The sequence below is a fragment of the Uloborus diversus genome, chromosome 1 (genome assembly GCF_026930045.1).
Source record: "Uloborus diversus isolate 005 chromosome 1, Udiv.v.3.1, whole genome shotgun sequence".
Classification (NCBI taxonomy): domain Eukaryota; kingdom Metazoa; phylum Arthropoda; class Arachnida; order Araneae; family Uloboridae; genus Uloborus; species Uloborus diversus.
In genome coordinates, this window is record NC_072731.1 from 115,142,232 (window position 1) to 115,168,472 (window position 26,241).

Genomic DNA, 26,241 nt, shown 5'->3' on the forward strand with positions numbered 1-26,241 from the left:
CGATACTTCCTTCCAAAAAAATTCGTATTCCGGACGAGGAATTTGCGTTAGCCCTAAAGTTTGTTACTCGGAAAAAAACTCGTGTTACCCGAGTAGCATTAACTCATCGGTCGATCATTGGCCATTAATCGAAATCCGATCAAATTTTGATCGGCCGATGATCGGATTCCGATGATTTTTCATCAGAAATTGCTCCAATATGTCTCATCGGCAATAGTAGAATCCGATCATCAAAATCTGATGATTTTTGCTTCCTATACCGATGAGATTTGGAGCAATATACGCAGTGCTGTTCCAAGGTGATGAATTTTGGTTGAAAATACGATGAGATTTGGAGCAATATACGAGCAGTGCTGTTCCGAGGCGATGAATTTAGGATGAAAATACGATGAGAGTTAGTAACAACCACGATAGAGGGACAAGCAGGAAGAAAAAAAAATAACAGTGGGAAGGGGGTCAGCCAGCTTGGATGATTACGTGACCCTTCCGCCATCTTAAAAACTTTCAAGAGGAGTATTTTCGGATGACGTCATTTGAGACAATTATTTAATATATTTTAATTTTTTTTAATAACTTGTTTATTTAATTTCTAATTTCTTTCTTTTGATGAACATGATTCCTGAGTTTAATCTAAGTAGCTATAGCTGGGAATCGAACCCTAGGCCTCTGGAATACGAGATTCATATGCTAACCACAAGACAAGTAATGCTCTTTCCAAGGAGGAAAATAATGTGTTAAATGGAAAATCATTTGTGGCACCATCTATTGGGGGGCAAGGCCATGACAGATTTCTGTACGGAAAGTGAGAATTTTATTCAGTGAATATACTTGTGACGCCAGCTAGTGAAGAGTCAGAGTCGATCATTTTGCCCGCAAACCGAGTCGGAGTCGTCAATTTTGGGAGTCAAATTGAACGGAGTGGAATTGTTTTGGAGATAGAGAGAAATCATTCAAGAGTCGGAGCCTCATTTTGTTCGCAATTCCAGTGAGGTAATCGGGGTTGGAATCGTAAAGTTAAAGTTGAATTGATTTTGCAGCAAATCAGAGTAAATCCATCCAAAATCCAGGAGTCAGATTCGGAGTCAAAATCTCAGTCATTTTTCCTCCGATTCTCAACCTTGAATATTGATCTGTGTAGCCTTACGTTTTATTAATAGTCGGATATTCGAATAATAAAACTTATCCTATTTTAACAGTTGGGAGATTTCCAAAAATTTTATATTGAGAAAATTTTTATCGGAAAATTTAAACGACCTACTTTTTTTCCGATGGAATGTAACTCGGCAAATTTTCATCGGAAAATTTGATCATTACGATCTCTTTTTCCGATGAAATGTAGCTCCGAAAATTTTCATCGGAAAATTTGATTGTTAAGATCTCTTTTTCGATGAAATATAGCTCGGAAAATTTTCATCGGAAAATTTGTGTGATTGTTACGATCTCTTTTTCCGATGAAATTTTGACCGGCAAATTCTAATCGTAAAATTTGATCGTTACGATTTTGTTTTTCGATGAAAAACAGCTCATCGAAAACCGGTTCTCGGATTCTGATCGCAAGGATATCAGCATGCGTTAAGTGATGAGTTTAGGAGGAGTCGATAATCGACTGTGCAAAATCTAACGAGTCAATGCTACTTGGGTATAGCCATTTCACTTAAGTCGAATCGCATTGTAGAGGGAGTCCACTGTTCCTTCAGCTTTTAGTGTGCCCATAAGCCGTAAAGTTTCATGACATTTTAAGGCCACCAAGAAAGCACACTGTTAAATGTGCTACAACTAGAGATCATAGGCGGATTTAGGACAGAGTTCCTGGGGGGGCAGGATTTTTTTTTTTTTTTTTTTTAAAGCAACATTTTTATTGCCCTCCACTCTCATGTTTTTGTCTGTTTCCTGTGATGCATAAGTCCATGCTTTATTTTTTTGTGTGTAGTTTTCATTAATGTGGGTTTTCATGCTATCCATTTTGAATTGAACTTAAGAGAGGGAGCTGGTATCAAGAGAGTGACGCAGGGCTCCCTTTTAAGTGGGAAATAGAATATCTCCAATTTTAGGGGGCCGGGGGATTCTCCCCCGGAGAAAATTTTGTAAAATGGATAGAAATTTCTGCATTTTAAAGCCTTATAAAGGTTAATTGGATAGACATAGAAATTGATAACTAGATTATACAGTTGTACAGTATTGTTCAAACTTCGTAAGAAACAGCCATTTTAAGTTTGAAAAAAATATATATATATATAGATTTCTCATTACAACAACCTTTTTTTAATTATAAGTAGTGCAGAAAACGAAAAGGAATAGAGGTAGTGTATCATTTTTTTTTCTGGCTAAACAGATTAACAATATGCAGTAGAAGAACACTTTGCTTAGGATTTTCAAAGACTTATCTAATTATTTTCAAGGACTCTAGAATAAATAAAATTATTTAACGCATTTCATTTGTACTTTCCAGTCTCTGATATTTAAGTACTTGATTGCAAATTTTTACAGTCCTGTTCTAACTTTGTGAGAAATAGCTATTTTAAATTTAAAAGAAAAAAGAAACCACAGATTTCTTATGACAACAACTTTTCTTCAGTTGCAAGTGGGGCAGAAAACGAATAGAAATAGAAGTAGTGTGTATTTTTTTCCGTGCTAAACAGATAGACAATATGCAGAAGAAGTAAGATAAAAGCAATCAATACAAAAGAATTTCCAAAATACTGCATTCGGGATTGAATAAATAGCAAGATATGAAATATGTGAGTCATAAAAATTTATTTCAAATAATATGTTACCAACGTGGGAACCACGATTTTTACACTTTTAATACAGGATGAGGCAAGGAGCTGAATTTGACATATTCTGGCATTCCTCCCCCTCTACGATTTGTTAGAAATTTTAAAATTTAAGGTTTGTAGCCACACGTTTCCAAATATTCAAGGTTTTCAAGCACTTGAAAATGAAATTTGTTTTTTCAAGCAATTTCCATTTTTTAAGGAATGAATCATGAATTTTTTTTGGGAGTTAGGGACCCACTTCAAAGCAGGGGCCCTAAGCAATAGCTTGTTTATCTTACAGGCAGATTCGGCCCCATTTGTAATTCACTCTTACCTGCAGATTTTTGCTTGATTTTTTGTAATTTTTACGAAAATTCGTCACTTTTTACGGTTAAAGGATTTTTAAGATTTTACCAATCTTTGTTAGGTTTTTATAGACTTTTATAAAATTTCAGTAAATTTTTCAAAAACCTTTGATGACTCAATTATTTAGATTTCAATAATGACAAAGACTGACTCACTTAGACTTAGATGATTATGACTTACCTTATTTTTTAAACAGTATTTATAAAGTAAGTAAAATTGTCTAAGTAAAAAGATTCATTTAATCAAAACACAATGATAACTGAAATTTATTCAGTTTGCGACAGTATTTATTTTCTCTCTCAATCTCTCTCTCTTAAAAAACAGAGAGAAGCAAAAAAACTATGTTTTTTAGAATTTCTCAAAAGGCCAATTAATCTACTAAGAACATAAATATTATGCACAAATAACACTTTAAATGTGGACACAAATCATACCGAGTAGATCGTTCTGTTAGCGCGAATGGGGGGGGGGGGAGTTTTTTCCCCTTTGCTAGGTTCTAATTTGTTAAAATAGTTGTCAATTATTATGTGCTGCAGCTTAATGCATAGCTCGTTTAGCCTATATTTTCATTCATGTACTTGCCCAAATGGTTTTCGGTTCAAAATAGTGAATTCAGACACATTTTCAGCACCCCAGTGACAGCTGTACTATTTGTATTTAATGTTCGTTTTTTTTTTCCTTTTCTTTTCTCCCATCAGAAAAGGACATTCGCTTTTCTCTTCATTTTCATTGAACTATTCAGAAAAGAAAAAGTCATGATTTTTTTTTGTTTTAAGATTTTGGAAGATGTGTTGTTACTATATAAAGTTCTCCCAAAACTGGGGGGCATTGCCCCTATGCCCCCCTCCCTATAAATCCACCCATGCCTTTCTGAACTATTAAAAAAAGAAAAAATAATAATATATATAGTTTTTTGATTTTTGGAAGATGTGTTGTTACTACATGAAGTCCACCCAAAACTGGGGGTGCATTGCCCCCCTCTGCCCCCCCATAAATCCGCCCATGCTAGAGATTAGGCTATCCAATAGGTTCATTAGAACATGTTCATTACACAAGTATGCTCAAAAACTGCAAATATTTACTGATTTGCAAAACCATGACGTTTCTCCCAGCTTTACATGAAAATTTTTTTAGAAACCAGGATTGACAAGGCTTTGGATACTATGGTAAAAACTCTGGCTTTTACCGACCTGTCCAAAATCCTTGTGTCCAAAACTGTCTGAAAGTGTCAAAAACTACATTTTTAGAGAAACTGTATTTTGCAAGAAAATATCAAAAACAGAACAAAATGTGTCAAAGTTACGTTTTTGTTCTGTATTGAACTTTTATTCAAAGTGAACATTCAAGTACGAATATTAAGTAACTTATTTATACAGCTGATTTTAGTCTAGTTACATAAAAGTTAAATTTTTAATTTAAAATTTTGTATGCATGACTTTTTTTTCATAATAGTGACCAAATTTTTCGACATTTATGCATTTTGCAAAAAGAAGGGTTCAAAATATAGTGCAATAATTGACTTTAATACAATGAATAACAATTTTTCGTAGTTACAGAATGTATTATACTAAAAACATGAATTTAAAAAAAAAGAAATTGCACAAGATTAAAAATAGTACCTGGACGACCAAGCCACGCTCGGCTTTAAAAGAATTCTTTTTTGTCAACTCGTGTTTTCCTAGAGTTCGATACTTTTTCAAATATACTTAAAAACCTTCACAGTAACGAAATATTAAGGTTCTCGCCAGTAGTTGGATATGTTTCCGAGAAACGAGAATATACATGTAAACACTTCATCAGCATTATAATCATATCAGCTATAAGAAGCCTACTACTGAATATAGGCTTCCTCTCCCACACAGACGTCCACCTAGGGAAATTACGAGCTGGTTGCATATAAATATTTAACGCATGGTATTGCCAAAAAGGCAGTTTCTAAGACCAAAGATGGCGACAATAAATATGAAAAAAGGGATTGAAAATGCACTGCGACCTTCTTATAACACTAAAGTACTAAACAAAGAAGATTCTGAATGCAATTAAATCAACATTTTACTTTAAATTGTCTGTTACATTTTTGTTTCCACAACACAATTTTCCTATCATCAATTAAAATATATTGAACTTGGAGCCAATTTTACTATGGTGAAATCAATTTTTAACCCAAAACTTCCTTTCATACTCTGTTGCGATTCACGATTTTATCCCAATCGAGATTTTCATTTAAAATAAGTACTTTTAGTTGTAGTTGGTCCCTTTATGCCAGAAAATGCTATATACAGCATGCTATTCATAAAATCTGATGATCAACAAACCACTCCAACAAATTATAATAACAAAATATAAACAGTCTCAAGGATTATGTTTTTTCAAAATGAAATCTAGATGCCTGATTTGAAAGTAAAATGTAAAACTATTTGAAATGTAAAAAAGAAAATAAGTAAATAAAATAAAATAAGACGGTCAAACAATAGTTTTGCTTTAAAGTTAAAAAATCCTTGCATTGACTTGTTGGCTAGTTAAATAACATTGAATTTGTTTTTAGCCAAGTGTGATTGAAATTAGCCAAAATGGCTAATATCAGCCAAGCATGGCAACTCTAAGCAAGTCTCGAATCGGAAACGTTTTTGTCAATTAATGAAATAATTTAAACATTGGATGGTTACATCTCCCAAATGATTAATATTTATTTTAACCTATTAATGAGCGAGAACTGAAATAAATATTTAACCAGTTGCCAAAGGACAGTAAGAATGCCAGCTCTGCTTTTTGTCATGAAATTTCCTACTGTGATACGTCAATTGAGAATAGATAAAACATAGAGAGAGAGATGAAGTCTTCATTTCTTGAAAGCAACGATTTTAGGTCCTGTGATATATTTTAAAGTAAAGTATTGGAAGGTTCACGCAAAACGTGTGTTCTGTCGTCGTAGTTGAACCATGTGACCGGATCCGTGCTTTAAGTTTTCCTAACCAAATGATCAGAAAGTACCGTACCTAGCAACATTTGTTTCTCGGCTCAAATCCATCTGAGTTTTGGCACCAATGTTAAATACTTTAAGGATTATCAAAATAATCAGTACATTATTAAAGGAAAAGATGGTGGAATTTAAAGACGAAACAAATTTTATTTTTGTCCAGATAAATTACAACAGGGTAGTTTTGTACATAAAAGATCAGTGCAGTGGAAGATCTTTATCTTTGGTGGAAAGAACAAATTAGGCAATACATGAAGTTTAAAGAGTTTTTGTTCAAAAGATTGGACTGCAAATCGGTAGGAGTTGGTTTCGCTCACTGATCGGCTGGATTAAGGCAACGTGGTGACTCGGCGACTTTGGCTATAAACAATAGAGTTGCGTGATCATTTGTTTACATTTTAAAGCTACTGTTAATGTAATTTATTGTATTTTTTGTTTATTCTTTGAAATATTTCAAATTGCAAATAATTGTTTTTCATTTTTAAAGAGTTTTTAGTCATTTTAGTTGAAGATGTGTTTATTTTACATCGGGAGGAGTGGGGATGAGTGATTTTCGCTTATTCAGAAAACTTTTACCTTTATCATTTTTTTAAACGATATCCTTTTGATTGTTTTATTCTTTTAGTATTTTACAAGCTTTTTATCCTTTGAGCATGGCTGAAGGTACAAACCATCAAGTACAAAAGAAAAAATAGCTAATAAAACAACTGCTCAGTGGGCATTATATAAATCAAGTTGTAATAAATAAATAAATATATGCATTCTGCCACCAAGCAGCTAAAAACATTTTACTTATTTTTTTCAAAAAAAAAACGGTTCAAACACTTGATAATTTATTGAAATTTTTTAACTTTTCAATTTACAGTTGAAAAGTTGAAAAATTTCAATAAACCATCAAGTGTTTGAACCGTTTTGTTGAAAAAAAAAGTGAAAAGAAAATGTTTTAAGCTACTTGGTGTCAGAATGTGTATATTTATTAATACTTGGTTTATCTTAGTACCCACTGAGCAGTTGTTTTATCAACTATTTTTTCTTGCATACTTCAAAGATCTTCAGAGATTGTATGGTTTGTTCCTTTAGCCACACTCAAAGGATAAAAATCATCTTCAGATATTAAGTATAAAAAGATAATTTTTCGATCTAGTAAAAACGGGAAATCCCGCTGCAACGTCCCCATATGAAAAAGAATAAAACAATCGAATGGATATCATTTAAAAAATGATAAATGTAAAAACAGTTCCCCGAATAAGCGAAAATCACTTCCCTCCCCCCTCCCGATGTAAAATAAACACTTTCTTCAATTAAATAGACTAAACACTCTTTAAAAATCAAAACCAATTCTTTGCAATCTAAAATATTTCACCAAATGAACAAAAGATACATAAATTACATTAACAGTAGTAAACAAATAATCACGCAACTGTATTGTTATGGCCAAGGTCGCCAAGCCACCAAGTTCCTGTAATCCAACCGATCAGTGAGCGATGCGAACTCCGACCGATTAGCGGTCCCATCTTTTGAACGAAAACTTCATATATTTGCCTAATTTGTTTTTTTTCACCAAAGATAAAAAAATGTTCCACTGCACTGATCTTGTGTGTACAGAACTACCCTGCTGTAATTTATCTGGACGGAAATAAAATTTATTTCGTCTACAAATTCCAATCTTTTCCTTCAATAATGTACTGATTAGTTTGATAATCCTTAAAGTATTTTTGTCATTGGTGCCAAAACTCAGATGGATTTGAACCGAGAAACAAATGTTGTTATGTACGGTACTATCCGATCATTTGGTTAGGAAAGCCTAAAGCACCGACCCGGTCACATGGTTTAAATAACGACGAAAAATACGCGTTTTGCGTGAACCTAGTGAAAGGAATTTGATTTCTTCCAAGTTCTTTATTTTAATCACTGGAACTTAAATCGTTGATTTCAAGAAATGAAGGCTTCACTCTTTCTCTCTCTCTCTCTCTACGTTTTATCTATCCGCAATTGACAAGTCACAGTAGGAAATTTCATTACAAAATGCAGAGCTGGCTTTCTTATTGTCCTTTGGCAACGGGTTAAATATTTATTTCAGTTCTTGCTCAACAATAGGTTAAAATAAATATTAATCATCTGGGAGATATAGCCATCCACTGTTCAAATTAATTAATTAATTAACAAAAAAGTTTTCCGATTCGATCCATCGCGCTTGGAAACCATGCTTGCCACAACTTAATTACCCACAAAAAATTTGATCAAAATCGGTCCAGCCGTTTAAAAGCCTTATGGTGACAAACGTCCGCACAGAAGATTTTTATATATTAAGATATATATATATATATATATATATATATATATATATATATATATATATATATATATAATATATATATATATTTAGTCACAAGAATTGCTTGTTTAAAGATATAAGATAAGAGCCCAGTGGCAGAAAGTTTTGTAACTGTGTGCGACAAGCTTTTAGAACTTCATAATCTGTCTGCAAAATTTCAAACTTGGTTTCAATAAAAAAAAATAAACGAGTGTTTTTTAAGTAATTATTTTTGAAATACGGCAGGAGGTGCCCTCCCAAAGACGATGGCGTGCTTCCCTAAATTCTTTGAAGCACTCCCCTCTCCAAGAACGAGACCCCCCCCCCCAAAAAAAAAAACTGAGACCAAAATCTTTTCCAAATTACCTCCCCCTAAAAGTTTTAATGATGCAATCTGATGACCCCTCAACCCTCTGTCCTTGGTGGGCACCTGACATTTGCAAACCTGCATTGGCTATTGAACAGGGGTCTGTCCGAGATTTTACACAGGGTCCATTTTATTTGTGAAAAATCAATTTATTTTGTGAAAAAACAAATAATTTTGCGTGGGGGGGGGGAGGGATTGTAAAATGAAGTTTCAAAGATTTTCGTTAAATAATTGAAACAAAAATATAAAACTCAAGCAGTAGTTGAGCATTTAAGTCTTGAAACTCTTAAAACTCTCAGAATTTCGTTTAAAACTTCTAAATTTCATGATTTCAATAAAAATAAAAGGAGAATTTATTTGTTTACCTCTTAACAAAGCGTACTAAACATCAAAAGTTCGAAAAATTCAGTTTTCAAAGCGGATGCAAAGAGATCGCAATTCTTAAAGTGAAGACTCCAAAAGTATAAAAACGGCTCAAAAAGAATTAATTTTTTTACAAATTGTTTTAGAATTGCATTTTAGAAGCCTGTGAGAACCCATCATTCATATCTATAGACACAGTTGCAGCAAAACTAAAATTAAACCATCTATTCAGCATTTAAGTTTTTGATTCATAAACAAAAACGTTGTTTTAAAATCTTGAAGTGATGGTTTTAATAGACTTTTCATTTATATGCCTCCATATAAATGAAAGGTCTGTTAGTAAAGACAATGTATTGGAAAGGGTTCAAAGGCGGGCTACAAGGCTAATAAGTGGACTTTCCCACTTAGATTATGATTCCAGGCTTAGAAGGCTAAAAATGTACAGTCTTGAGCAAAGAAGAGACCGAGGGGACATGATTCAGCTGTTTAAATTTATTAAAACGAAAGATGTTATGGGACTAAAGTTTAGCACTGAAAACAGGACAAGAGGTCATTGTTTTAAGCTATTTAAATCTCAGGCTAACATGGATATTAGGAAAAATTATTATTTTAGCAGGGTAGTGGAACCTTGGAACAGCTTACCGGAAGAGGTGGTAATGAGCAAAGGAGTAGACAGTTTTAAGAGGGCCATTGATCTTCACTAGGGATTGTAAATTGACTAGGACCAGTCTAGCTGGGCCCAGAGTCTGTTGCTGGTCGTCACTTTTGTATTTGTATTTATTTGTATATAAAGCGAAGTTAGGTTTCAAAAAAAGAGTAAAATTTCGATTCTCATATTGGATGCAATCAGATTGCATTTTTAAAAATGAAAGCACTAAAAGTATAAAAATGGTAAATAAAAGAGTTTATTAAAATAAAATAATTTTAGAATTACCATTTAACAGGGGTGCATATTGAATTTTATTAATACCGCTGACATATTGAAAAAAATTTGGTTATTCACTATGTCAGTTATGTATCGCTTGCATCACAGAATTGTGCTGACTTTTTTTTTTCTTTTGTACACAGAAATATGCGTTATTTTGATTTCAGATTTGCTTTTTCAGTAAACAATTTGAAAAAGATCATTTTTGTTTTGGTTTATAAGTGCAGCAGGAAATCAATGTGGACAAGAACAATCACATGTGTGATCATTCTCTACCTGCCTCAGCAGTTCATTATGTCCGACAGTTGCAGACAGCATTTTTTTTTTCCCACTATGGACAACTTTTTTTTTGTGGACAACTTTGATTTTTTTAGCGCTATCGCGGTGTTTCTGCCACTAGGGATAAGACCACATATTTAATCATCAATTTATTCTTCTTTAATCTATGATTTAAAAAAGAGTTTTCTTTAAAACACGTATAGCTTATATGCAAAAACCATTAAAAAATTAAGCTTTTTTTTGGCTCCGAAATATTACACATTTTATAACACTCCTTTGAGTTACAAATGGAACTGAAATTAGTTTTCTTGGTAGTGTTGTGAATTTCCTTTCATAATTCTACCAACTGTTACATAAGGAAGTTTTTATGTAATAGAGTACTGTCGAACCACGGATTGTATGGAAAGGCAAACATCCGGTTTACACGCGGAAATGGAGTCTCATTCAAATGAGCGGAATACGCACATAAAATTTTTATTTTTCCCCTCATTCAGATGGAATGGCCTGAAATGGCTGTTTGCCAATTCCATATAATCTGTGATCAAACAGTAATTGGCAATTTTTTTAAGTAAAATATTTTTTAAATGAACATCTGGGAGAAAAATGTTATCACATACTTATAAATTAAAATTTATTAATAGGAATATTTATGCAGTACGAATATTGCAGTATATACGAATTGATTAGATTTCGCCCCTTTAGCTTTAGCCTACTTTCGAACAGTTTGAGACTTTCAGACAATAAAAACCACTGTCCTGTTCTAAATCAGTTTCGAACAGCTTTTTTAGACCTCTTGTAAATATAGGCACCCAGTAGCATACATAGACTTGACAGTGCCCCCCCCCCCACAAAATGTATACTTGAGGTTACTCTCCCCCCCTCCCGTAAATCTAATACAGCGTTATTTTTTCTGAGCGTGCTCCCTCATACCTCTTGAGTCCACTCTGCTTGAACCGTGGCGGTTACAGTAAGATTCCTCATTAATTAGAGAATAACAACAAAATTTTAATCAAGTTTATTAAAATTTAATTTAATCAAGAAATCACATGCTTGCTTTATTTTTATAGCAAATCAAGAGTGTACAAATAGTTTTTAAAATTAAAAAACATTTTTTACATTTCATTTTAAAGATTTTTGTTTTGAAATTTGAGGGGAACTTTTCAAAATTTAAAAGATATTTATAGTCCAACCACGGATTGCATGGAATTTTCAAATGTCCAGATAAGACGAAGCTGTGTGAATAAGGGGGAAAAGTAAAAATTTGATGCACGTATTCCGCCCATTTGAATGAGACTTTGCTTCAGCAAAAGCTGACATCGGTAAAAAATCATAGATTCGTCCATTTTCGGCTGTTTGTCTTTCCAAACAAACCGTGGTCAGAAAGTACCTGTCACCTACCCTTAATATTAATTTTAAAAAAGGCACTGACTTTCTATTTAATACAAATGTGTTGCACATAAAAAGAACAGCTGACATTTATCACCATTTCTTTAGTAATGGCTTGTATGTCTGAATTTAAAATTTTTTTGAACAAGCATAGTGAGGGGAAAAAAAGGTTTCAAAAAGACCCACAAATATCTTCTTGCTTAAGTTGAGCCTCCAAGTTACTTGGTTAAATTTATTTACAATTTATTTTTTCATCGTTTTTGGCAACAATTAAAAACTGGAACCAAAACGCAGGGATTATGACAGACAGAGAATGTAAGTTAAGATATAGTCTTTAATAATCAAACAACTGTTTCATTCTTTCTAGACTAGAACATTACTGTAAATTATCAATGTATAACAAGAAAATATGGTTAAAACTAAGTTTAAAATCAATAAACACACACTTAAGACTTACCTTCTCCTTCCTCCAGGCGACCTCGAAGTTTTAGATATTTAGCGAGAGTTCCTTTTTCACAGTACTCCAAAACCAAATAATAGTTTTGATCATCTTCAAAGGTAGTGATGAGCTAGATTAAATGCAAAAATATTTTTTTTTATTTGGAAAAAGGGGGGGGGAGCAGACATGGATACAGACATTAAACCGCATACACATAGTATGGTACTTGAAAGTCATTTCAGCACCATTAATTCACTTATTTTACAATAAAATTTTTATATATACAGTAAACTCCCGATTATCTACGGATTAGGGTGGCACGGTAACCACAGATAAGCGAAACCCTGGATAGTCGGAATTATGGGTAAAAAACTATACTGGTGTATACAATAGCTAAAAATAGGAATAAAACTCACACATACAGAAGAAAAGTTATAGTTAAAATCAATAACAATGGTTTTAAAAAATATATGAAAAGGCTAAAAACAAACAATGACATAATCATAAGTCACCACCATTGAAGAAAAAATATTGTTAAAAGACCCGCAGATAATCCGAGCCGTATATAATCCGACCGCCGATAATCGGGAGTAAACTGTAGTAGTTTTTTTCTTATATGCATAATACAGAGATGTGCCGACTAAAACTCGCTTTTGGAGCAATCTTGGGGGACAGCAGTAAAAATTTAAAATTTGCATCAGTTTGAAGCAACTATGTATATCTCACACACAGGAACATGTGACTTGATAAAATAATAAAAAAGGAAATTTGGGATGTAAAAACACCAAATCTCCAACTACTAATTGAAACTCTTATTTTACTTGTTTAATACTTTTCATAACTGACACATGCGTAAAAAATTCGGGATGAACTCAAAAAATCATTAAAAAAACAGCTAGAATGCATAAATTTTATGCTAATCTGCAAAAAACTGCCAAATATGCTGAAGAAAATGCAATATTAAATGTAAAATCGCATTTATGGTGCAAGTTTGTCTGATTTTAGAGCAGAAAAGTACAATTAGCAGTCTTTTGTAGCAGTTTGCCGTAGGATTGGCGATTGGCACATCTGGCGCATTCCTTTTAATATGATAACAAGAGCTAATGTCACTCAGGGTCATTTCACGTCAAATCAACACAATTTGGAACAATTTTAGGATGGACTGTCATAGATCTCGATGAAACTTGGTACATTAAGAGATTTAACCTAGTTATGAATAAAAATGCTGAAAAAAAAAAATTCTTTCACCTCATGCAAAAGTTATTAGTAATTATTTAAGTTTTCGTTAAAAAATGCTACACTTTGAGACGGTTAATCCTCATTTTCTCAGAAACTATAAAAGATACAAGCTTAAAATTAGTCGTGTTTTAAAGCTCTTTTAATCTGCTTTACTTTGATGTGCAACTTGATAAAATCCAAAAATACTTATTTTAAAATTTAATTTAATTAAATTTTAAAATTTTAATTTTTTAAAAACAATTTTTTAATCTAAACAAAAATTACAAGATTACTTAGTGTTATCCTCTCACATCTCAAAAAGTTTCATAATGGGATCACTTGATACAGGGAGGACAAGTGTCACATATCTGAGAAAATATGGGTTACTGTGCTGAATAGTAAATTTTTTATCTATAAAAAAAAATGTTAAAATAATTCAAAATGTTATATCTATATATATAAAAATGGATGTTGGTAAATTTGTTGGTTAGTGTGTTCCCCTAAGATCTCAGAAACTACCCGGCAGATTTGGCTGAAACTTTCACCGTTTGTTCATTTTGGTACTGGGAAGGATTATAGATAAGTTCAAAAAAAAATAAGATTGATTTTTTCCTTTTTCATTCCAATTTAAGTCCCAATTTTTGCAGAAATGCCCCAATAGGGGGGGGGGGGAATGCGTGCACATATTAAAATTGTGTGCCCATCGAAAGCGCTTATTTTTCTGCTGAAGATTGCATCTGTTACAAAGTTCTAAGTTGTATACAAAACGAGTTATGAACTTTTTTGTTCCATGTTCGAAGTCTTTCATCAACCCAATTCATTATTTAGTTGTATCATCTCAACTCCCAGTTGATAGCTAGAATTGTTGTATTGTGGAATATTTTTTGCGTTTTGTCTGACTGTTCGAGGCTTTTCTCAAGTCAAATCTTAAAGTAACGTTTTTCCACAAGACTGGCTAATAATGGATTTGGCTGATAATTTTCCATTTAAACGGAAATTTAATGTAATTAATGGTTTTTTATTACTATTTATGCTAATTGGACACTTATTATTCAATTAACCAGCAGAAATCTCGCCAAAATTTTTTGCAGAAAGATTTCAGTAGCTGATGCATTTAGCAGTTTTTTCAACTGTCGCTGTTTTTGAAGCAAAAGACTATGTAATAATGTTTCTCGGCTTTCACCATGTAAACAAAATATCGCCAATCAAATAATCTTAAAAAAACCTTTTTTTGATGCATAAAATAATCCAGCAACTAAATTAGGCTAATCCATAAACAGCACAAAAAGTTACATTAATTTTTCTTTTTGAACAATTTCAAACAATCGCAAATTTTACAACTTATTTTGAAAACATTTCGGATGAAACTGTTTAGTGCCATTTTATGGTGACCAAAAGTATCTCAGCATCTGGCGACAAAATCTCTGCAACGAAAATGAGCAACATATCATTTTACGAAGTAAGGAGGGGGAACATTATCGAAGGTATCTCAAAACGATTCCCGCAAATTTGGTAAAATCACACCAAGAGCCCACAATGATAGAAATATCCCAAAATAACTAGGGCAAGTATAATGGGGTGCGGTTACAGTTTTTAAAACAGTTCGTACTTCTATTGCCTTACAAAGAAGGTTTTAGACTCCATGTTTAAAAAAAAAGGTACTATCAGATAAATCTTTTTAAACATGTGAAGATTGATTTCATATTTTGGAAATTCTTCAAATTTGCATAAGCTTAAATGTCATGCTTTCGTTTCTAAATGAATACTATTTTGTTCTTTATACTTACTGCTATTTTAGTTTTACGAGTAAGGAAAAAGTTCGATTTTTAATCACGTCAAAAAGGTGTGTTCTAAATTCTTTCACTTAAGACAGAAAATAAATGCAAGTAACGATTGTTTCTCATAATTATTACTGACCCAGGCAACGCCAGGTATTTTTGCTAGTTATAATTAAATTTGCTTCATACATGTTCACTAATTCATGCAAATTTTTTTTCCAGAAAGGAAGTTTTTCTTTAATTTGTTTTTCTTTAATTTAATTTGTTCTTGAGAAATAATGAATTAATCTTCTAAATCTCTTTTTTTTTTTAAATAAATAAATTAAAGGAAAGAAAGAAAAAAGCAAGAAAGAGAACTCAAACAGTTAGCTACACCCAATTTCACCTACTTTGCTAACAAAATGCAGGGGTGCCCACTGGGGGGGGGGGTCATAGCACATGCTGTGCCATGGAAATAGAGAGAGGGGGGGGGGAGGTTTTTTTCTCTTTATGGGGGCATTCTAGTTCCTGCGGGGGTCTTTGCAATGTTTAGGGGGTGCCCCCTTACTCTTAGGGGAGACACCCCTGCCAAATGAAACAAGCTGGGGGTGGTTATTGAGAATGTGGTGGTTTGTTCCAGGACTCCTGGGTTTGTTTAAGGTGGCAGTAGTTTGACTATTCAAAAAAATACGGTTTTGTTTTGCAAGATGAAAAACAATCTTATCACTGGAACAGAAGTCAAGCTATAATTCACCCTTTTGTTGTATACTTCAAAAATGAAAACAAAATTCAACACCACTGCTTCATAATAATCTCGGAATGTCTTGAGCACAACACAGTTGCTGTTCACCTATTTTAAATCAGATTTGAAAATGGGTGGGACATTTTTTTTATTTCTCCAATTCATCAGCCACACAGTAAAAAAAAAAGAACTTTTAAAATCTATGCTGCCATGAAAGAGATTTTGGTATTAAGCCTGAGTGGCATATTTCTGACATTGCTCATGGAAAAAGCCCATGTGATGGCAGGGGTGGTACACTCAAAAGAGAAGCAGCAAGGGCAAATCTTCAAATGCCATACGAAAACCAAATCACGACACCTATGCAACTGTACCAAAGGGCAAAATCTGAACTTTCAATGAGCATGGACTTCAGTTTCACCATCCCAAAATGAATATATTAAAAATGCAGAACAGCTGTCTCTCGTTGTTTCTAGCAAGCAATGCCAATACCAGGTACCCAAAACCCGCATGCTTTTATTCCCTCCAGCTGTGAAGCAAGGGTGAGTGCAAATGCATTTTCATTTTCCCCATCAACCGAATATTCTGTCATCTCAACTGGAGAAAGGGTTATTTTGACGACAATGAAAAGTCAGAATGGATATGTCATTTCACATATGATAAAAAATGGTGGCTTAGTTATGTTTTGGCCAAAAATGAAGAGAATGAAGTGAAAGTCACTTTCCTCCACCCACCAGGATTCATTTCCTTCATTTTCTTATTCATCACTACCAGAAATTCTTTGGATACCTTGTTCGGACATGAATTGCAAAGTAAATCCCATCATGCCAACATGATGGGATTTACTTTGCATATGCTCTACCAGCAGAAGAAAAGAACAAAATTGTAAAGATTTTGCTGCTTAGAGACTAAAAAATTCTGATAAACGTAGGACAATGCTGATAGTTTTTTTTTCTAAAAAATGACAGTTAATATCTTTTTTTAAATACTTATTTATTCTTTTAATTATTACATTGCATTAAATTTTTATGTAAGTTTAAGTCACTAGAAGGTTTTACATTGCTATTAGCAGTTCATTTATAGTTTGCTGGGCAGATTTTTATAACTTAGAATAATATTTGATCAATCTATCAGAAAACCATTTGTCTAAAATGCAAAAATTTGGATATATATGTGAAGTTTGTTTTCTCTGTATCAACTGATCCCATCAAGATCCCATTATGAAACTTGGAGAGATGTGAGAGGATAACACAAAGTAATTTTGAGAAATTTTAAGGAATTTTAAAGTTGTCAGTTTTTAAAAGATTAAAATTTTAAAATTTAATTAAATTAAATTTTAAAATAAATATTTTTTTGATTTCATCAAGTTGCACATCAAATTAAAGCAGATTAAAAGAGCTTTAAAACAAGGCCAATTTTAAGCTTGTATCTTTTATAGTTTCTGAGAAAATGAGAATTAACCGTCTCAAAGTGTAGCATTTTTTAACGAAAATTTGAATAATTGATAATTAATAACTTTTGAATGAGGTAAAAGAAATCTTTTTTTTTCAGCATTTTCATGCATATCTAGGTTAAATCTCTTGATGTACCAAGTTTCATCCAGTTCTGTGACGGTGCGTCCTAAACCGTGTGATGATTTGACACAGAATGACCAAAAAGAAAAAAAAAACCTGACGGCCTCACTGCCAATTAAAATTAACCTTGCAAGCCAGAACACACACAAAATTTAAAAATTTTTCAGACCACATGGAAAATCACAGGAAGGAGAGATAATTGAAAAAGATCCATTCCAAAACCTTGATTGTATACACTACAACTATTTACAAGTATTTTATTTGTTAACAGATACGAAATGGCAACAGATAAACATTTTTAATTACCGAGATAAACATTTTTAATTACTTATAATTCTCTTTCAACAATGAAATTGTTCAGTAAATTACCGCCCAATAGCCAGGGCTAAAGCAGAAATACATGACATACACCGCCAGCTTAGTCATTTCCAGCCGACTCATCGCATGAATAAAAACTTAGAATTTTATTAAAAATATAATTTTTAAAAAATGGGTAAATAATTCCAGTTCTAAATGACTCACTTGGAAAATTCAAATACGTTTTCTCAGATGCAGAAAAATTCTCTCTTTGGTTTTGGTGCTAATATTTTAAATGAGCTAGTAAGTTTTCACAAACCAAAAGGTAATGATTTTTGTGGTTTTTAATATCTCCAGTAGTTAAAATCCTATATATCCCAAAGCAGAATACTTTGTGAGGTCCTGCAAGGTAATATCATTTGAATGAAGTAACATTGATCTAAAAATCAAAACTGTTTCATACTGGAGTAGGAAAGGAACATTTCGTGTATTTATTTGCTCAGCATTCAGGTTTAATGCAAAAGTGCAAATTTCTCCATTCTCGGCACTTAAAAGTGTAGTGCCTCTTCCTCCAAACATGGAAGAGTTCTGAGCGCTTTGACAAAGATCCAAATCTTAATATCTCAAATAGATTTGGAAGCAGTGAATTCCCTCAGAATAAAAGTACATGGCTTATAGATGGCTGCACAAAGATATTGAACGGAAAAATTTCGGCTTAAATATTCAATCAAGGGCGTCCATATAAGGGGGAAAGGGGGGGGGGGGGCTCGAGCCTACCCTTAGAAATTAGAACTTCCTTGCTTCTAGAATTTTTTTCTTTGCAGAAATGTAAAAACAGTTTTCTCCAGCCATTAATGAATAAACTATTAAAAATGTCAAATTTTAATGACTCTAATCTGTCCTGAAATCTGCTTCCATGGGGAAAATATCCTGTTAAACTATGATTAAAATATCTGAGCCCCCACCCCCCTTAAAAATTTTGCATTAGGGCGTCCATGTAGTTAATCATTTACGGATCAGTTTCCAGGGTGCTTAAGGGCATGAAGCAGGCGGAGACAGTTAAAGATGACATTTTCTGCAAAAATCTGTAGAATTCCTGCAAAAATTACAGATTTCTTCGAATTTGAAGCAAATCTGAAGTTTCTGCAAATGACAGATAAAACACAACATTTTGCACGAGTTTTCCGTTGAATAAGTATAGTTTGTTAGAATTTTAGACTTACTTCTAATTTGAAGAGATCTGCAGAAGTTATACAAAATTACATGTTTAATAAGTAGATACTTGCAGAAAACCAGCAGAGTTCTACAGAAATCATTAGAATTTCTGCAGAAAATTAACTCGAGTTTTCCCCCTCACATCTGAACTGCAGTTAAAGCATTTGTTCTGCGAAGTACAACACAAATTTTGTAGTACTCTGCTTTCAGGCCTACATAGATGAGATCTAGCAAAGAATTAGAGATGCACCGAACATTCGGTATACTAATAGGAAATATCCAAAGTTGTTTAGCACAAATAAACAGATTTCAGAATACAGTAAAACCTGTAAAGTTGACCACCTTTGTAAGTTGACCACCTGCCTATGTTGACTGCTTTTGTCGGGAACGGAATTGGACCTATCTCATATAATGAAGGAAAACCTCTGTAACTTGACCACCTCTCTATCTTGACCACCTGTCTATCTTGACCACTAATGTAAACCAAATTTGGTTTGGAGTATTGTAAAAAACCCTTTGTAAGTTGACCACTTGTTTTTTTTTTAACTTAATCAAGCAAATTATTTTCTTTTATTATTATTTTTTTTTATAGTTTTTCAAGAATAATTTTGATGCTTTAGACCAGCATTTTACCAACTAAATAAAACAGCAGCATAAAACTTATGCTGCTCTTTATTCTCCGAAGTTTTTCTTTTGTTGTTCTATTTGAGATTGCTTTTTGTACTCTCCGTTCAATGAAAACAGAAAACTGGTGTCAGTAGAAAAAGTACAAAGTCTTTTCTTCCAGTAGCAATATTTTGAGGCAACACTGGAATTGTGCTAAAGAGAAAAGTTACTTATTTCTGGTGCAAGAGATTAAGAGATAGGAGATTTTCATTTTCAACTGCCTTTATGAACTAGGAGAGTCCAGCTTGTTGCTCTTTGTGTAAAAGTTGTACATAAAATGGTTTCAAAAAGAAAGTTAGTTGAACTTGAGATTGATAAAAGTATGATTAAAATTATATGAAAAGGTAGAAAGTCGGCGAAAATTAGCTGACACATACGGAATTTCTAAAACTAGTGTCTAATTTAGTAAAAAACGAGTAAAAAAAGCAAAAATATTTGAATAACATTTTAAATTATTGTTTCAAAGTAATGTTAAACAATAAAGTGAGTTAAACAGAAAGAGTAAGTACCAATTATTCCAGAAATGAATACATGGTCCATGGTGCAAGAAATGACAAAAAAATAAAAAATAAAAAAAAATCATTACCACCTTTTATAAGTTGACCACCTGTCTAAGTTGACCACCAAAGTACTGCACCACAAGCGGTCAACTTACACAGGTTTCACTACACGTGTTTCGAGGTTTCAAGGAACCCCTTTTTCAATTCAAAAGTGTGAGCTTCCAGATGTAAAGACACCCAGTAAAAGCAATGAAAGTGGACAGCAGACAGTTTAAATATCAAAATAAGCAATAACAAAAGCAAAACAAGACAAAACGGAACTCAAAGTCAAGATTTATTGCATGATTCCCTCCCAGAGAAAACCGTTAAGCAATTAATTTCAGTAAAAAGACCCATAAAATACATGTTGCTGTCAAAATGAAACTGCTTATTAATAAATTAGCAATAAATTTATGTCCGAAAAAATTTTCTACTACGAATCAACTGCCACATTTAGCGAAAGAAAGAATAAACATAATTCAGGAAAACAGAAAGAGGTTGGAAAACAACAAAAAGTTAAACAAAAAGTTAAAAGTTACAGACATTGATTCAAGAGAGTTATCATTTTAATTTTTTCATACTAATGTTAAATTAGCAGTGTGTCTATCCATTCTGGCTTAACATGGAAGGTGTGAAGGGATAGACCTGCATTTTTCCAAAACATGCAAGAAATTTAAGTATATTTTTAGCTCTTGACAAAAAATATATTGAACTGAGTTTATGATAGAGCTCACTTAAAAAATAAATAAATAAATAAAAGAAAATTGAAGACCAAAATAGCAATAAAAGTTGCAGACATGTATTTTAGTGTTTCAAGTAGTAGAGTTCCTAACACAGGTGTCGACCGCCCCTCCCCCCCCCCCCAAAAAAAAAGCTTTTATGTTAACATAAATTTATGCACTTTTCAGAAAGAACTCACTCTTATTCAGTAAGTTACCGCCCTGCAGCCAGGGCTAAGACAGAAATACATGAAATACACCGCCAGCTCAGTCAATTCCAGTCGAGGACTGCAGTTTCATGCTTATTAGTGCTCATCAGCCCGGCATAGGAGTGACTGAGCTGGAGGTGCAAAACCTCTAAAGGAAGAAACGAGTGCCAAACAAACTGGTAGCTAAAACAGAATTAGCACTGACCAGACGAGTGACCGAAACAATGGTTCAGTTCAACTCGAATACTGAAGGCAAGGCAGGTATATTCAGTAAGTTACCGCCCCAGTCACTCGTGTGGTCAGTGCTAATTCTGTTTTAGCCATCAGTTTGTTTGGCACTCTTGGCTTTCTTATAAGATTTTGCACCTCCAGCTCAGTCACTCCTATGCCGGGTTGATGAGTGCTAATAAGCACGAAACTGCAGTCCTCGGCTGGAATTGACCGAGCTGGCGGTGTATTTCATGTAACTCACTCTTAGTTTTGTGGTGCAATGAAAGTTTAAAGTAGAAGAGAAATAAAAACTGTGAATTTATTTTATGCAAAATTTACCCTAGACGCATGTGTAACTGCCCCCCTCCACACAATCTTGGTATTTTTTTGCAAAATTTTTTAAAGATATCTTGGTAGGCATTTTCAGAATTAAAGTACTTAAATTTTGTGAAAACTTAAATCAACTTCAGGTGTTACACAGAGCAAATCTCCCCCCCCCCCCAGAAACGCTGCTGTTTACAACGATTCTCTTTTTTATGCAAGAAGATGTGAGCTTGTGAATGGAATGACTTAACTTCAATACACACACATCTTTTTGCATTGAAAAAATAGTTTCATTGTAATCTCAAAACATATCTAAAATATTTTTTGCTATTCTGCACTTTTAGCACTACCTTTTTTATTTCTAGTGCAGAACTATGTAAAAAGAATCTGGCATGATATTCAATTTTTATACCTTGTATTTCTTGTTGTTGTTGTTGTGTGCCAGCCAGGCTGGCAATTTGGAGTGTGCTGTTTCACTTTTTCAACGGTACCATAATTTGGTGTGAAAACCGACTTCCACAGTACACACATGCCACAAGGACCCGTTTACAGGGACAGGAGCAAAAAAGTACATCTATGTCCGAGCCAGGATTCAAACTTGGGGCATCCTCATCAGTCAGACTGCTTTGACCACTAGACATGGCTACCGGCATACCTTGTATTATATTTTGTAACAATTAAGCAACTAAATTTAAGTTTTAAAAAAATATATTGCGATGGATTGCAACATTGCGGGTGTAAGGTTACCAGTGCATCAGGATGTCGAAATTTCTACATCGCCCAGCCCTATAACATATTACATTAACCTTGCTGTTACAAACTCATTTAAATATGAAACAGGAACCAAAAAATAAAAATTATAATGATAATGCAGGGTTGTTTGGTAAACCACGTTGGTTTAAATTGTGATTTAAACCAAGTGGTTTTTTTTTTTTTTTTTTTTTTTCAAAAATGGATTTTTTTTTTTTTTTTTTTTGAAAAAATTCATTGTTTTCCCCTAATTGTTTTCATAAGTTTTACATATTATTGCAAAGAATAAAATCTAATCGATGCAAAGTAACTAGCAAAGCTTTATAGATAAATTACAGATTTAATAAATGCATAATTGTTAAGGTAATGCAAGTTTGCTAAATAGTTTTTCTTTTCTTTTTTTAAATCTATGCAGCTTTTCTACAAGGCAGACCAAATAATTTTTTCTAAAATAACTTTTAAAAAAAACTCCAAGTAGCTCTTTTATAATTTTTAATTATCATTATTTTCAGTCTTTTGCATTTCAAAATAGTCCAAAGAGCATATTTTAACCAAAACTTCATGTACTACCTAATTTGCTTGATTACTTAAGATTTATTGAGATATATTAAGTACCATTGAAGCGACGCATAGTGTAAAAATATCTTAACACTAGATTATTTAAATGACAAGAGAAAAAAAAATAACTAAAAAAGTCCAAAAACACTTAGAGTAGGCATAAAATTGCACTTATACCTTGTATACTCGCACACTTTTTGTATCCCCGATAGACGAAGCAGTCATAGCAAGAAAAAAAAATTCATAAAATTATGAAAACAGAAATCATTCATGTAACTCTGGGCTCTTAAAAAAAAATTTAATGCCCAATTTTTAACTTTCACAGAACTTTTTTTTTATCCCAATATAATAAAAGAAGTCTCATGTATGATTGGTGGAAGAATCAATAAACATTAATTTTTATGACATTATTAAAATATGTTGAAAGAGAATTTTCATTCCAGTTTGTCTGGTGGCTTTTAATTAAAATGATTTTTTTTCTTTGATAAAAAAAATGTATTCCTAAATGCAATAAACCAAGAGAAATCATGTCTACAATGGAAAACATATTGATTTTCTTAAAATCTACTTGTCCTGTTTCTATAAATGTTGTCACTGATACATTAGGTAAACAAATTAAATGATTTCTAACTATTTTAAAGAAATTTTAGACAAAATATGCATTGGTCTTGTGATTTTTAAAGTTGTATAATGTACATCAGACTTACATTTCAGTTGTAGATAGTGCAAAATACTTTCCCATGTTTAAAAATGTATGATTTTAATTTTTTTTTTTTTTTTTTTTTTTTTATAGTAGCTAGCTAAGATTATGAGGAAATTAATTTGTAAGAATTTATTCTTGGTTAAATTTATTCTTGGTTAAATAAATTCTTGGTTAAATTTATTATTGTAAGAATTTATTCTTGGTTCTACATTTTTTAACAATTGTAATTAATAATGTCTGAACTATCACAGTAAACTTTTTTTTTTGATTCTTTATACCAAGACCCATTTACGTATTGTATTTTTTATATTGGTTGAAGATTTTCAAACAATATTCTCCTACAGAAATCTCTAAATATGAGGAAATGAAATTACAATATTTTATTCTTAATTATTTAATTAATTACAAAGAAATTAGGTACAAATACGAATATTAAACATTTCTTAACAATTAATTCATAAAATCTTCATAATTTCCCTGAAAGAACATTTTTTTCTTACAAATTGTAATAAAAACCAAATAAACACGGTTTAAACCAAAAAACCGTTTTTTTTGGGTAAAAAAAAACGGTTTTTATACCAACCCTGGTTAAATGCTCATAAACATGTTTAATTACTTAAATGCTAATTCTTTAAAACTATACAGCTGAAGAAAAGCAATCATCAATTCAAATAATTACAAAGGTGATTAATGCTTACTAATATGAGTAAGTGAGTTTGTTTGTTTGTATACCGTCGAACCTGTCTGTCTTGAATAAAATGTGACAGAAGAAAAGTTCGAGATTTGGAAGTTTTGAGATGTAGCGGTTATCAAAGATTTTTTTTTTTACTGTAGAGATTTCCCCCCTCCCCCTTCTCTTAAACGATAACTTTCTATAGTTAAATTATTTTTCTAACGGGGTACGGGATTTCCTTTTTGTCCTAGATGTAGTGTGTTTTTTAATTACGTTGTTTTCTGAAGGGGAATTTTTGTTTAAACATTTTCGTTTGAAAAATTGGATTGCTGATTGGTTGGAGTTTGTTTTGCTCGCTAGTTGGGTAGGTTACTGTAGCATGGCCGCTTGGAGAGTTTGGCGAAATGTTGTCTAGACGCCTTTTAATATGATGCACTGGTGCCGATTTCTTTCAACAAAATTCAGCTTATTGAAAATAAATAACGTTAATTGGTCACTCAAACGAGAATAAATATTCATTTCGGCTCATCAAAGTTCGACTTACTGAAGTTTCACTGCATTTATACAAAATGACATATGATAATAAACTATAATATATGTAGAAGCTTATAGGTATAAATAATAAAATCAGTGCCTGTCAGCAGATGAACAGGGATATTTCCTATGGGGTTTTACCATGGTTTTTACCACTAAAAATCTAGTTTTCCCATGTCCTGGAAAAAACCAGTTTTTCCAGGTAAAAACGCGACCCTGCCTGACACAACATTTATTTTTGAGGAAGACCCTGCAATGCGTGGCAATACAGCTACTGTTGTGTGAATGAAAAAGAAAATAGAAAGACTAAATAAAGTTGATATTGCAAAACATCCAGCAGAAAACAAAAAAACATCTATATGTACATACCTTAACAATTGAAGTATGTTGCAGCTTTGGATGAATCATACGTTCTTGTTCAACTCGATCATAAAGCATCCTCTTCTGTACTTCTTTTATAGAGATCTGAATAGAATTAAAGCCCATTCATTATGTTATATTCTTAATATTTAGAAATCTTCAAATAAAAAGCTGAACAAACAAAATTATGCAATGATTACTCTACCAATGACCAGAATTATATCATTTCTCGGATTAGTACACATAAATAGTTTTTATGTCCATTAACAGCATTTTAAAAACAATAAGCTCAACCCTTTTTGGCCCATTGCGGATTGGGTGCAACTTTAAAAATTTGCCTTTGGAGTACTATACTAGGCAGTTGCCAACACATGCATAAACTGCTTTATAATTTTCGTATATTGAAAATGGAATTCTTAAACGTGATCCAGGTATACTTGTATGACACATAATACTCTCCAGTTATGTAATGTCTTTTGAAAAATGGATCTCAATGGATTAAAATGAGCATGAGAGAATTACAAGAATGACTCACAAAAACTTTAAAACTATATTTTTAGGTGTGTTTGAATAAAAATTCAAGACTTCTATTTTCAAAAACTTTTCAAGACAATTTCAGACATAATCAAATAATAAATAAAGCACATTAAAGTCCCTTTGATTTATTAAACATCATTTTCAGCATTGTCGAGAGTAGCAACAGTGCCAAGGATAATAATTTTCTGGAGAGTGTCAACACCATCAACAAAAACAAAAAATTGTTCTAGCTAGCGCTACTATAGCCAAGGATTTGCATATGTATACGAGTTCTCTAATGTTTTTGATGCTTGAACAGTTTTCATTTGCACTATGAATTGTGTCCAGTGCTTGCACTTAACTATCTATAACCGGGATCCCAGGAATCCATTAATAAAGAAAATTTGGTCCTTCAGAGGAAAAAATTTTTAAAGAAATCTTTCAAATAATATGTATAACAGGTGTTATATTTGTATACCTAGAAAAAGTAAAACAAAAAAATTCACCA

At 32.5% G+C, this 26,241-nt stretch overlaps 1 protein-coding gene across 1 annotated transcript in view; it reads right to left on the bottom strand.

Annotated features, from left to right (window-relative positions):
- Window positions 1-25,316, bottom strand: part of LOC129234503 (serine/threonine-protein kinase PLK4-like) — a 195,150-nt gene extending 169,834 nt beyond the window's left edge. Inside the window, exons 1-2 of the mRNA XM_054868508.1 lie at window positions 25,227-25,316; window positions 12,191-12,302 (exon numbers count right to left, since the gene is read on the bottom strand). Of these exons, the coding sequence (XP_054724483.1) occupies window positions 12,191-12,302; window positions 25,227-25,295 (181 nt within the window). The 5' untranslated portion in view covers window positions 25,296-25,316. The remainder of the gene's footprint in view (window positions 1-12,190; window positions 12,303-25,226) is intronic.
- Window positions 25,317-26,241: the final 925 nt, after the last annotated feature.